The sequence below is a fragment of the Battus philenor genome, unplaced genomic scaffold (assembly GCF_028537555.1).
Source record: "Battus philenor isolate CCGP_79_NKW_IND1 unplaced genomic scaffold, ilBatPhil1.0.hap1 SCAF_1, whole genome shotgun sequence".
In the NCBI taxonomy this organism is placed as follows: domain Eukaryota; kingdom Metazoa; phylum Arthropoda; class Insecta; order Lepidoptera; family Papilionidae; genus Battus; species Battus philenor.
Genome location: NW_027181661.1, coordinates 9,903,272 through 9,917,101, shown reverse-complemented (window position 1 = coordinate 9,917,101; position 13,830 = coordinate 9,903,272). Strand labels below are relative to the sequence as shown.

General features: G+C 31.3%; 1 protein-coding gene across 1 annotated transcript; it reads right to left on the bottom strand.

Annotated features, from left to right (window-relative positions):
• Positions 1 to 2,742: 2,742 nt before the first annotated feature.
• sl (small wing phospholipase C gamma 1) lies at positions 2,743 to 11,962 on the bottom strand. The gene is made up of 12 exons (XM_068765171.1): positions 11,459 to 11,962; positions 11,118 to 11,256; positions 10,876 to 11,038; positions 10,496 to 10,696; positions 10,084 to 10,199; positions 9,075 to 10,005; positions 8,382 to 8,563; positions 7,467 to 7,644; positions 7,181 to 7,246; positions 6,505 to 6,699; positions 4,869 to 5,700; positions 2,743 to 4,303 (listed from the first exon to the last, which is right to left on the bottom strand). The coding sequence occupies exons 1-12, from the start codon at positions 11,814 to 11,816 to the stop codon at positions 4,053 to 4,055; spliced, it is 3,612 nt and encodes a 1,203-aa protein (XP_068621272.1). The 5' UTR covers positions 11,817 to 11,962; the 3' UTR covers positions 2,743 to 4,052.
• Positions 11,963 to 13,830: the final 1,868 nt, after the last annotated feature.

Below are 13,830 nucleotides of genomic sequence, written 5' to 3'. Positions count from 1 at the left end.
ATATAATTTGTTGCCATGATTTTTAAAAATTACCATGTGTGGTAAAGTTTACTGCAAAAAACTTTGAAAAGCATTGTGTGATGGCGATAATGAATACACAATTCATGTAAATTAAATTTCCTAAAAATCACAAATGTCATTCAAAGTTTTATAGAAGAAAAATGTAGCTTTATAAAGTACTATAAATTAAAATAACTTTTATTTAAAATTATGAAAATAATCAATACTTACATTGTGATAATGGTAATAAGCCAAGGAATACTAAATAAAAGTCAACAAATCATGTATGTGCCCACGTAATCCCTTTAACTATAAAATCTTGTAATAATAATGTTTTTTGAAATGCATTTATATTCAACTTTGAATACTCGTCAACATCTCAGCGATCGCAGTCCTTATGATTTGACCAACCCTTTTTCATCGTTTAGACCCAGTACTATTACTTTTCAAAAAATAGGCAGATGTTGCTTTACATTAATTTAAAATGTTTCTTCAATACCTCTTTAAGGTATTTACATTTGGTTTAAGACCTTTAAGAAATACACTGAACCGCCCGACATACTTTGATTTTCAAATGTCGACCGTACTGAGAAATCGGACATGATTTAGCATATTACGAATCTAATGAAAATAAAAAAAATGATGTAAGCTTATAAATATATAATACATGTAAATTACTTTTTACCTACCTACAAATTAAAATGTCTCTTACAAAGTTCCTCCTTCTCCCCATCCTTGATTATGTAGATGTCAGCTATTTAAACTTCACTGAAAACCTATTAAATAAACTGGAGCGCCTTCAAAACTTCTGTATTTATTTCATATTTGGACTCTGAAAAATATAATAATATTTTGGACTTTTGCGTTAAGCTGAATTGTTTACCTATAAAGTTTTGTCGGATTGTTCACATCCTTTATCTACTCTATAATGTTCTTTTCTATCCACTGACTCTACACATTCTTCACGATACACATGAGAAGTTTTTGAAATCAACAGAGAATCTGAAATTAAGTATGCCGGCGCATTCTTCTTCGTTTATGGCTAAATCTTTTACCACACAGGCCGTTACATTGTGGAATGATTTTCCGCTGAATATAAGACGTGCTAAGTCACTACCTATTTTTGAGAAAATGGTTAAGAAATATTTACTAAACCTATGACTTGTTACCCTCTAATTCATTTCATTCTTTTTGAATCTTTAATCGTTCTGAGGCAAATGCGATCAAAGTCAGTTTAATGTTTGTATGTATTATTATATTTATTAAATGTTTTATACCGTATATATTATCTGGAAGAAATTGTCTCGTGTGATAAAGATCGGCAATTGTACATTTTTCCTTAAACTCTTTGTATATATTTTGTATAACAAAGAATCGCTCGACTGTGGGAACTTTCCATGATATTATTCCGACGTAACTCGAATAATTACTTGACTAAAGCGACGTAAAAGACCAAATCGTTTACAGTGTCGCATACGCATTTGCACAATATGGTAATTAAAGAATAGGGAACCATAGGCGTAAAGAGAGGTTCACTATACTTTTTTAAATAGGACTTGTGTGGAGCCAATCGCATGTGTGTTCCTTACATAAAGTTATTTCGAAATGCTTCAAAGATACATAGCATTTTATACATCTGCGGAAAACATCAACATCATATCAACTAGATGCTCACTGCAGGGCATATGCCTCGCCCAATGATCTCCGGAATGACCACGACCTCTTGCGCAGCCCTTATCTAACGAGTTCACGCGATTTTGGCTATGTCGTCGGTTGGTTTTGATTCGATCTCGCAACGAAACTTCATAGCCCCTTCAATTTCTCTCTGGGTAACCTTAAGCCTTCTTGTAAAGCCTGTCTTAAACAATCATGTCTCAAATCCAAAAGTCATCACTTGCAATACCCACTTATCAAAAATCTTAATCTCCAGACATTGCGGTATTTTGGAGATGTTTAATCCTGAACGCTGCTTGATTTGAATTCAGCGAGTGAATACTTTCTCTAATTTACGACTTGCCTAGCTGGACCATTTGATCTAGGTTAGCCTTTATTTAATATTTATAGCAAACATTTTTTTTATAGAGGAGAAGTAGATGATACGTTTTCGAATATATGAAGAAATTTTTGCAACAGCCGAAGGAGGTGTGTGCATGTAAAACTACCATTAACCAGAGCGAATAATTTTTTAAGGTTAAAAATGCCCCTTTAGCTGAAAGTTTTCAGATATATTTCTTTAAAATAGTTTTTCATCTAGCGCATGATGCATATTACTTTTTATTTATATTACATAATTGCATTATTTACTTACATATTTAATCAAATAAAACCAGTTTAATTGATAATATAATTTATTTGACAGACCAATTAACTAAATTACGTTCCTTAATCCTTGTGATGTTTTACATTGACATTTGAATTTATAACCTTTTAAAAAATCAACGTATAGGGTACATTTGATTGATTTACATTATTATGATTATTATGCATAGTATACTCAAGTAAATAATGAAGTTGATATAATAATAACACTTTAAAATGTTAAAATAAATTGAAATATTGATAAAATAGTATTTTCAATAACAATTTTGCAAAAATCATAAATATATCTAAAATATAGCATTAAAAGTATTAAAAATATATATTATAATAATATATATTATAGATACTATAATATATAATAAATTTATATTATAGTATTAAAAAAACGTTATGTATGTTGTCTTACGTAAATGCAGTAAATGTTATTTGATTGTAATTTAAAAGTAAAGTTCCGGCAATAAAATAAATGACAAATTCAATATAAATAAATTCGGAGATATACTTCAAAGTGAAATGGTTCAACATACTTCGAATAATTTATAATAAGAATGATTTACTTGGAATAATTTTATATCAGACTGTGTTGTTTGTAAAACATGAATAAACTTTCGTAACGCATTGTAATAAAAATTGCAATAACATTCATGACCATTTCAATAATAATAATAGCAGTCACATATTAGCAATAAATAGGTTTTTTATTTCAACAACAATACATTTAATAATGTAATATATCTTAGATATTAAAATATAAAGATGTTATTAAACTTGTGATAATTTTTGGGTACTCTATGGTCCATTACATTAATTATGTGGCATATAACGTGTATTGGTCGTAGTACAGTAAGAAATAGTAATAATTAATACTAGCTTTATTAAATCTTCATTCAAATTCAGAATTGACTCTTTGATCACACGTCTTATACTATAGAGATTATTTCTCACGGATTTTATATATAAATGTAACATAGCCTAATTTTACTATAAAACGCCTTTATTTTATTTTACGATATAAAAGGTTTTATACAAATAGTCATATTTTTTATGTTATAAGTTATACAAAAAATAAAAATGCATAAAAGAGACACCTTATTCAAAAAATTGAAAAATTTAGCTATTTTCATAAAAATACAATAAGTGGCTTGTAATCTTAAATAATATTTTTATTTAAAATTGCGGCAAATTGTTAGCTGCTTTTCGCGATTTAGGCCACAAAACTGTTTAATATTATTAATTATTAGTATAGCGTGAAATAACAAATTAAATAACACTTTCACGCTTCATTCTAGTCTTTAAGCCGTCACGTAATTTAATATTCATATTTTAAATAAAAATGTAGCAGCTTATTCTTCAACTTAACAAGCACGACTACCAGGTTTTAGCAGTTGGTTCATTATTTAAACGTTATTTATGCTTAATTGAATATAAAAGAAAAAAATTGAAATGTCACAATACCGAATGTAGTTAAATTGCCTATTTCTAGTAACTGCCTTAAAAAACATTTCTCGCATTGATACGAAGATACCATTTGAGTAATCAGTCACCAGGGTTTTTGTTATAGTACTATTTTAAATAATAAATAAATTGTATACGTTCAACTCCCTTTTTTCTATTAAAAGTAATAGCATATTGCCATTAATACAAATTATTATATTGATATAACCCTGAAAGGAACTTGAAAAATTAAACTGTAAAACTAGTAACGGCTCATTATTTAACTAAAGGTGACCACGCTAATGGGTCTGTATGAACGATATATGCAGGAGTAGAGACGATAGTTCTAGTTCCTCTGAGAAGCCATTTGTCAAAGTGACACTACGATATCCAGTTCTTAGACATTTGAAAGGGTACGTTGCCTGACCAATAAAGTTGGGGTCTCCAAAAATATCTTCGTCTTGGACCACAAATCGAATAAGGGCAAGGTCCGGGTTGGCGACTTCAAACTCGCAGATGTCGTTCCATATAGGATTAATACCGTTGTCAGCTGCAATAATAAATACAATTGTAAGGTTATATAAAGTACTATCGTGTTTACACCAATCGGCGCTTGAATCAGTGTGTATATAATTATAAATTGGACCGTTCGCGTTGTAAATTTCAGAGCGTATTTCATTTTAATTCAAAAAAACTTTATTCAACATACGATGGATCGTATCTCTTGTTGACTCAACCTTGTGTAACTGAGTAGAACAGGCGAAAGAAACTCATAAATTAATAAACAGTGAAATAGTTGCAACCTTAGCACACAAATGTAAATACTTTGTTAATTTTTTTTTTAAATTTAGCAATGGATTCACTCTCTGAACATTTTTTGTAATTTTATTGTATAAGCGTATACATTGCTTATACAAAAATTCGTTTACGTTATCGTTTTAGTTTTGTTTGTTGTAGTTGTGTTAGATAATTTGTTTTTGCTTCCTGTATTTATATTGTGAATGTCACAGTCTCTGGGAAAATCGGAAATTTTTGTGAAACGAAATGTATGAAATACATACATTTTTATTCGCATATTGAGAAACCATAGACATTATATTAGTAGAATCACTTACTGATTGTTTTAGTGACCAATTTCACACCGCTGTCGTAGTCAGCGCCGATGATCTCAACCTCGACGAATGGACTAGCAGTTCCGCGTCCCAATTTACAGAGATGCCTGGCGGCGATAATGCGCAACATAACCGTAACTGGTTTGACTTTCTTCTCTATACTTCGCCTATCTTGCGGGCTGTATCTCTCGTCAAACATGAACTCTGGCTTGAGAATGAAACCACAACCTCCATTTTCTTTAAACTTTCCCATATTCACTTGCATAGGCTTATCCGGTGTTTGATAATTAAGAGCGACCATTTGAGACCCCACATTCCAAAACGGCACTGGATTGTAATTTGATGAGTCAATCCTCTGGCCCTTAGGATAAATACGACTCAGTTGGATTGTGTGGTATTTAAGGAAAAACGTTTGTGTTGTCTCCTGTTGGCACATAATTCTCTCGGCTTTGGTTTCGGGGAAAGACGACATTTCATTGAAGATAAACCCCTTATTTCTTAGTCTGTCCTGATTGAAGGCGACTGAACGACAGTACACGATTAAATCTGACATTTCTTTGGCGATTCTCCACGTACGTTCCATTTTCCTATGTTGGATAGATCTGGCGCTGGCGCTGTGAGCTGCTTCCTTGATCGCGGAAAGCCATTCGAGTGCTATTTCCCTAGTAGGTGCCGCCATGTCAAACGGGGCGCACATTGATGGGCTTTGAATCCTTACCAGCCAGCGGGCTAAACCGCTTTCCTCGCCAACAACGAGTTCTACGACAGCGCCTAAAACATCAACTACGCCTTTCTGTAGAGAACCCAATGCAGCGTTTTCGTTATCCAAACAGCCCTAGAGGAAAACTCACATATTAATGTTGCTTTCAACAACACACATAATAATGTAGATGTCAGCAGACAGACGGTTGAGAGGCATAGGCATACCCCAAAGATTGCCACGATGGCGATGTACGGCGCTGCTAGCGACTTCCGGCGACTTTAATTGTCGTCAGTGCATCTAGTGAGGGGGCCTCAAACCACCCCAAAACTACCTGAGATCATTAGAATCCCTTGCCCCGTTACGGGGGTCCAAATAATAAGCTAGGGGAAAGGACCTCCCTTTCCCCTATCTTATTATTTGGACCATTTACAGGGACATTTTACAATGATTTTTTCACACACTTTCCTATTTTCACCCTTTCTTGCATTCATCACAAATTCTTTTTCTTCCTTTTTCCATCCTTCATATTTTCAATCATTCTCACAGCATTCATTTACATTACATTCGCAAAATTTCTTGAAATTTTAAATAACTAATGGACTATTTTACTAATTGACTATTTTTATTTCCTTAATTTTTTATATATGTTATTTTATATAATGCTATAATAACTTTCTTAAGCCTTATTGTGGTTGCCTTGGCCGCTACTAGGAACAGCGGTACTGCGAGGAACTGGGAGCTGATTTGCTTGGTGAACCATTCATAAGGGGGACATATCAGCAGTAGCGAAATCTGCGTACCAGAGGACACTGCTGCTTATCCTCTGGAAACATTATCCTTCTGTCGACTCATACGATACCCACAAGAGGAAATGGAGTAGGCCTATTTTACGTAGGAGCCACGCGGCAACTATTATTTAAAAAAAAATATACTTACCGTGATATCTGGCATATGCGGCATGTCGATTTCTTGCACGTAATTTGCTGGAAACCAATGGTGCCGTTTGCCTCCGTAGTCGCCTCGCCACCATCCTTCATCAGGCTTATCCACATTCGTTATTATTGCGTGCTTACAAAATGAAAGCTCGTCGTCTTGTCTCGCTCGATAGTCGTACAACGCCTTCACGGTGACCTATTGCGTAATATTTTAGTTGACATGAACGAATGATAATGTAATGAAAGAAAAATGATATAAGTAATAGAAGTGTATTTTTAAAATTATTCCATCATGATATTGACGCTGCGAACATGGCATAGGCCTCCCCCAGAGACCGCCACAATTATCGTTCTTACGACGCTCTCATCCTGCCAAATCTAGCGACTTCCACTAAATCGTCGGTTCACCCAGTGAGGTGCTTACCCACGCCGCGTCTACTGGCTCGTGGTCACCGCTCCAAAACATTTCGCCTCCGACGGCAGAAATTAATATTTATTAGCACGAAATGTACCAATACTATTTTGTGTAGACTCCTCTTATTCATAATATTAGCAGAAACACTTTATTGACACTTTTGTGTCGTCAAACCACATGACGTTATGCGAATGAGATGACAAATTACTCCTGGTTTCGCGAACGTAGCCGCTGCAAACGTAGTAAACTTACGTAAACTTACCTTCGAGGAGAAGGATGTCGGATCCATATACCCGGGTGTTCCATAAACTGAACTGTCATCAGGTTCCTAATAACACATAAATAATAATGTTCTATTAAAAATCATATTAAAGCAACACTGTGTCTAAATGAGTTTATACAAGTACATTAACAGAGATATTTATTATTACTTTAAAGGTAAATAATGTAAATAGATATAATAGATTAAAAATAATTTAATTTCATTCGCTGTTCTAATTTAAATGACACTTCAACACAAAATTATGATTATACTTTTACTAACATACCGTAATTATTCTCCTGATAATATCTTCGCTAATGGGATACCACAGCTTAACTTTTTTATACAACGGGTGTTTCTCATAATACGACACCAGTTCCACAAGACTTTCAAATTTTACAGTACCAATCGTATATAATCTGCCTTCAAGTTTTATCCTGCAATGTTTTATTTCCTTTTCGGTCCTACAATAAGAGAAAACTTTGTCTTAAGTAATAATGTTATAAGTATACATTTAAGATATAGCAACACACATACTTACTTAACATACATAGACTCTTGGTCATACGCATATTGAAAATAAATTAGTAAAAAAAATAATAATATTCGCCTAAAGACGATAATGTCGCTTGGTGTTTAAAAATATTTGTTGTTGCAGTGTTTTTTCCTGCTTCTTTTCAACGACTATAACACCTTGCAGAGTCAAAAATAAATAATAATAAGATTTAAAATTAAAGTTGTAGTTCTATAAGTCTCTTAAAATTTCAAATGTTGAGTTAAAGGATATTATCTTTTATCTTATTTCCATCTAACCACATATATCGAGTTGGTCATTGACATATTAAAATTTTTATTTTTCAATTATTGACGATTTAATTATGATTAAAACACAACTGTGCAGATTGTAGATAGAATAAGAAGACTGTACAGATAATAGATTATAGATAGAAAAGCAAAACCATGTGATATATCATACTTTTTTATATTTCTGATTAAGCTGTGGAATACATTTGGAGTCAATAACATTTAGGTGAAGTTTAAATTTAATATGAAGTTATCTTTCATCTTTCTTAATATAAACTTATGAAGAATAGTTGCAATTCTAAATATAACTGCTCACAGGTTAAGTTATTTAATTCCTTGACTGTAACAAAGTAATAGAAAAAAAAAACTAATGCATGTGATAGTATGTCTGTGTTACCGGAAACTGATTGCGAAGGAACCTTGTTCTTTTTCACTTGGTCTGACCAGGAATGCACCATCAATGTTAGCTTTACGTAACAACTCTTCTGCTTGGGCTCTTGAGCAGTGTGGGTGATACCAGTCTTTGCCTTCGTGTTTATTTGGTTGAGGTACTGGTTCCTTAAGGGTTATCAAAAATTCCTAAAATACAAAGCAATTGCATGTAATTTAACAAAACTCCAAAGATATACGAAAACATAATAAATGTGTAAAATGCAAATTAAAAGAATTACCTAAAAATTACAACTAACTCCTTTTTAACCAAGGGAAAAATTAATTACTTAATGTCATTCATTTCAATAATTAAAGTAATCGTCTTTAAAGAAATTTAATCTAGTTGTCTTCATGTACTTAAAAATCAGATAATAATGCTTTCAATGAACATTGTGTATATGAATCTTAGACATTTCATGATAATATTTCATATTTTCATAGTTTTTAGAAGACTCATGACAAATGTAGAATGTCACTCTAAAACTATATTTATATGTGAATATATATATATATTTTTAAATGTAAAAAATATTAATGTTTAACTAGCTTCAATTAGCGACAACGCCTTATATTTAGTTTACAAATTCTATATAATATTCCTACAGAATCATAACAGTAATATAATAAAAATAAATAAATAATAAAAAAAATGTTGTACCTGGCTCCGTAGTGGATGTTGCCTGTAATGAGTAATCAGGCTATAAAGACTATCGAAACATACAGTGTCTATAAGATAATATTTTGTAAGGCCCCGTTCTTGTTTCAATTTGATTCGACAATGGTTAACTTTACCTTGTCTCCAAAAAGATAGACAATAATCACCAACAAATGTTACACTTTCCCGTACAAGAAATGTACCATCTCCAAGATGAGCATGTGCCCTTAGAAGGTCTTCGGCTTCTTGTCTGTTACCAGCCAATTTCCCATGAAACCAACATTCACCAAAATGTAACTCATCCTGAGGAATGCTACAAGTATCTCCTTCTGGTTCTCCATCACTGTCTGCATCTGTCTCACTGGGGGTACTATAATTTTCAGTATAATATAATTTATTTTCAGTCAGTACAAATGCATGTGGGTGCCACTCTTTATCAACTGGATCTTCTAAAAGCAATATACCGTTTTTAATCGAATTTCGTAAATCTATATCTTTACCTTCTTCTTGACGGACAGCAAAAGAATTTTCTTCTGCACCCTCAGGTAATTTTTTGTGTTTTAAAATAATTTTTCGGCGTAAATCATATGGTGAAGGAAGGCTAGTTTCATTCTTCTCATTTGGCTGTACAAGTAACATATCTCCAAAAACATCTAGGAAGGCATTTGCCATTCGCCTCTGTTGTGGTAAAGAGCAATTATCTTCAATAGATAAAATAAGTGGATAGTCTGAAGCAATGAAAGCGTGCTCCTTAATAGTACGCAAAACATCCATAAACCTTATTTTTGTTGTTAATGTATGACCATGATAGATAAATGGCATTCCATCTGGTCCATCCCAGCAATCTAACTCTATACACCTGCAGCAAGATCTTAAACAGCGCACATAGGCTTCTAATGATGATTCACTTGAAAATTGATCGCCAGTTAAGTATCTAGTACAAAATATTTTTATTAGTACATTAACATTGCACATGTGAAAAAATCTTTCAATTAGGTGGTAAGGAACTTACGTATTATGAGATGACGAAATCCAATAATGTGATAGTGGTTTTGTCATATCTTGGGTTACATTGTTATATTTACTATCCCATATAGTATTTTGTTTAGAAAATAACATTTCAATAAACTAAAAGCAAAAATTATTTATTAAAAATATATGTTCATAGCTAATACTCAGGAAAATCTGTATCCATAAACATTTAAAAATATAACATATGGTGGTATGTTCAGCATTTATGTAACTTTCAGCAACCCCATGACATCTTGACCTTTTAGTTATTAATCAGCTTTGCTTTTTGCTGCATAACATCATTGTTTTGCAAAAATTTACCTCTAGCATTTGAAATTTTTAGGCACTTAATTTTATTCCATTTTGCTATTAATACAATACAACATCCAAAACCAATAATTATTAAAACTTACTTCATTTAATGTAAGGTAAGGTTCATATATATCTCTTTGAGGATCACGTAAATAATCCCTGATGAATTGTGAGACCTTAACATCATCCTCCCCTAGTTTATCATGTTGTTCCACAAGTAAAAATCTTTGGAATTCATGTAGAGTAATGGTTGAGCCGTTGGCACAGTACATTGAGTACTTATCAAATATATCATGTACATTCTGCAAAAATATATTTTTTTTTATTTTTAAGATGAAAAATAAATGTTACTATAGATATATGTGAATGAATTATGCTTAGTTAAACCTCGTTACATAACTTAATGGATAGTTCTACTTGTTAATGAAGACACATTTTTATCATAATCACTTCATATCACAATTAACTAATAATTACTCACATTTTCATCAAATATTAATCTGTGATAAAGAATAGAAAAATCATCAAATCCAATTTCACCACGTTTACTTGTATCAATTTCTTGAAAAATATCACGGAGTTTGCTTGTAGAAATTTTGCAGTTGATTTTGGGAAGAAAAGCCTTAACTTCTTTAAGAGAAATCCTGTTGATTAAAATTTTTTTAAACAATATTCAGTAAAAAGTACTATGTTTCTCTATACATTGAGGTATAACATACTTACTTTTCATGTGAGTTTTCTATTGCATAAAATTCCTTTCTTAACCATCTTTCTATTTGTAATGGGTATGGTGTATTAAAAGCTTCCTCTAGTAAGGACCGTATACCCTTAACCCATGTTTCACATTCCTTATCCGTTTGGGCTATAATGTAAACAAGTTATTTCAAATCCAGGGCAAACAATCACAATGAAATGTTATACTAACATGTTTGGGCAAAACAATAATGAATTTGCCGTAAATCTAAACAATAATAGAGCTAGATGAAATTTATTTATAAGTACATAATTTCGACTCGACACATTGATCTATATTTATCACAAGGTTGTAAAATAGAGACACTTACCAACAAAAGATACAGAGCGCAATTTAAACTCTGTTCCATAATAAATAGTGAAACATTTTGAACTTTCAAGTCTCTTAATCTCTTCAGGCCAACGTTCAAAATCTTTAGAGGACTTTCCGATTCTCACTTCTTTGATATCCCTGATATCTAAGGATCCTTCAAGGGTATTTCGCTGAGGTGCGCCATTTCTGAACAGTATTATTTGGTGTGTTTCACGGCGAACGGACAAAGTGCGGCGTTCAGGCCTCTTACGCGGATAAAACTTTAAAACTGATGATCCACGTTCTAAGTAAGATATTAACTGATCGGCCTCATGGATAAGTCTATTGTTGCTACCGTTGAAGTAAACTGGATTCATGGCGCTTCTTTCTTTGCGCAATGTTTCCAGGAGGCGTCTAACGAATGACTACATGGGAATCACTTGCCGAGGGATGCAGTTGAAAAAAAATGTCTTTAATGAATAAACATTAAGTATATTACTATTCGTATTGTACCATACACACACTTTCGCCTAATATTTTGTTTATTTGACATTTCAAAACTAAATGAGTATTTTTAAACTTTTATAATTTGCAGTAGTAACAAACTTTTCGCCAATCTTATAACTACTAATTTTTATAGTCTGTATTAAATTTGTAATTTAATAAAATATTTTAAAATCCTAAGATTTATGTTTTATAATATTTGAATGTTAAATATACTATTTATATATTTTCTTTAATTTTTCGGTCTTTTAAGTAAAATTAACTGAAAGGGAATGGAAAAAGAAAGTGTTTGAATGAGGAATTTTATTAATTTCAGCAAAATTAAGAATAAAGCTGTTTAAGAATATAGTAAAAGAAGGACTAAATTGTAAAAAAATATTGCAAATTTTACATCACTATTTATGTTTAAGTGTCCAAGTAAGTATATAAAGGATAGAATGTTAGCCTCTTATAATTGAAAAATATTATTTTTTGGCAGCAACGGAATGCACACTTTTTAATTCTAGTTTGTGTATTGCAAATTTTTATATTTTTAAAATGAATAAAAGCAAAACAAAAGCAAACATCAGAGTAAAATTATGAAAACAAAGACCAATAACCATTTAAGTAATTCACCGAATCACAATGATAAAATAAATATATGTTATTGAGCTAACATTTATCTGATATAACTCAAAATTATGCTTTAAAATCCTTAATCAGTAATAAAATAAAAATTAAGTTATAAGTATTAAAATAGTTTAATTTTATGTAAAACCTTTACATGTAAAATTACATATATCAATGACATCAAACTATTTTTTTGGTTTCATTTAAAGCAAAATTGTTTTTAGCGTCTTTTTGTACATATATTTTTATTAAATAAGTAAAAGTAACTAGGAATACAAAATAAAACTCATAATATTTAAAAAGTTTTTATTATTTAAAAAAAATATACACTTATCACAAAATATTTACTTTATGAGCACTGTGAAAATACAGAGTTACAACCTCTACATAGATCGGAATTTGCCACAACAATAGTTTCTTTAAAATTAACCAAGTTATAATTAATGAAACCACATGGAATACAGGAGCATTCAGGTGAGTACAAAATAGAGGTAAATGACCATTTTTAATGTATGTTTAAGTATTTAAAAAAAACTATATTCTCTCATATAGTTTTCTTTTTTAAATAACAATGTTACTGTTATTTAGAGAAAAGGCATGTTTTTTTTTACATAAAAATATCCCCTGCCCCGTGACCGAAAATTTAAATTGTTATAAAAAATTACCATCTACAAAAACGAATTTGCAGGCTTATAGCTGCTGAATCTAAATATGAAAATAATATATTTATAATCTACGTACACCTTTAAAAACATAGAAACGTTACAACATATAAAAGTACAAGTGGCGGTCTTATCGCATTTCGCGACTTTTAGAGACAACCTTTGGATGGATTGAAAGATTTTAAATTTAAGTAAGTGGGGTGTCGACAGTTCGAAAAATGAAAATCTATATAATGTATACAAAATAAAGACGTAGCCATGTTTTACTTCTGTCCTAAATTTTCAATGTATTATATTGTGTTTGGAGTGTTAAATGTTACGTCGCTTTAATTGACACTCAGCTTTTATATTTAATTGATAAACTGTAAAATCTTTACATGAAGTCTATGGCACGGATAAATTTTAGGCCCAATAATTTAATTTCCGTGTCCACATATAACAGTTTTAAAATTTAAATAATGTTCCAATTAATATTCCAATAAACTAAGTAGCCTAAACAACAGTTAAGATTGTGTGAACTACATAATGGGGGCAATATTTATTAAATATTCGTTTATTTTAAGCTTTGTGGCAGTAAAAATTATCGTTAGAAAAAAGTGCCCATCTATTTCCAACA

Bases quoted from the DNA above. Each gene is read 5' to 3' on its own strand.
- sl (XM_068765171.1), bottom strand. From the start codon at position 11,816: ATGAATCCAGTTTACTTCAACGGTAGCAACAATAGACTTATCCATGAG. The intron at 10,697-10,875 runs GTGAGTAATTAT...ATATTTTTGCAG, and splicing joins GATTAATATTTGATGAAAAT to AATGTACATGATATATTTGA. The intron at 7,247-7,466 runs GTATGTTAGTAA...ATGTGTTATTAG, and splicing joins TTATCAGGAGAATAATTACG to GAACCTGATGACAGTTCAGT.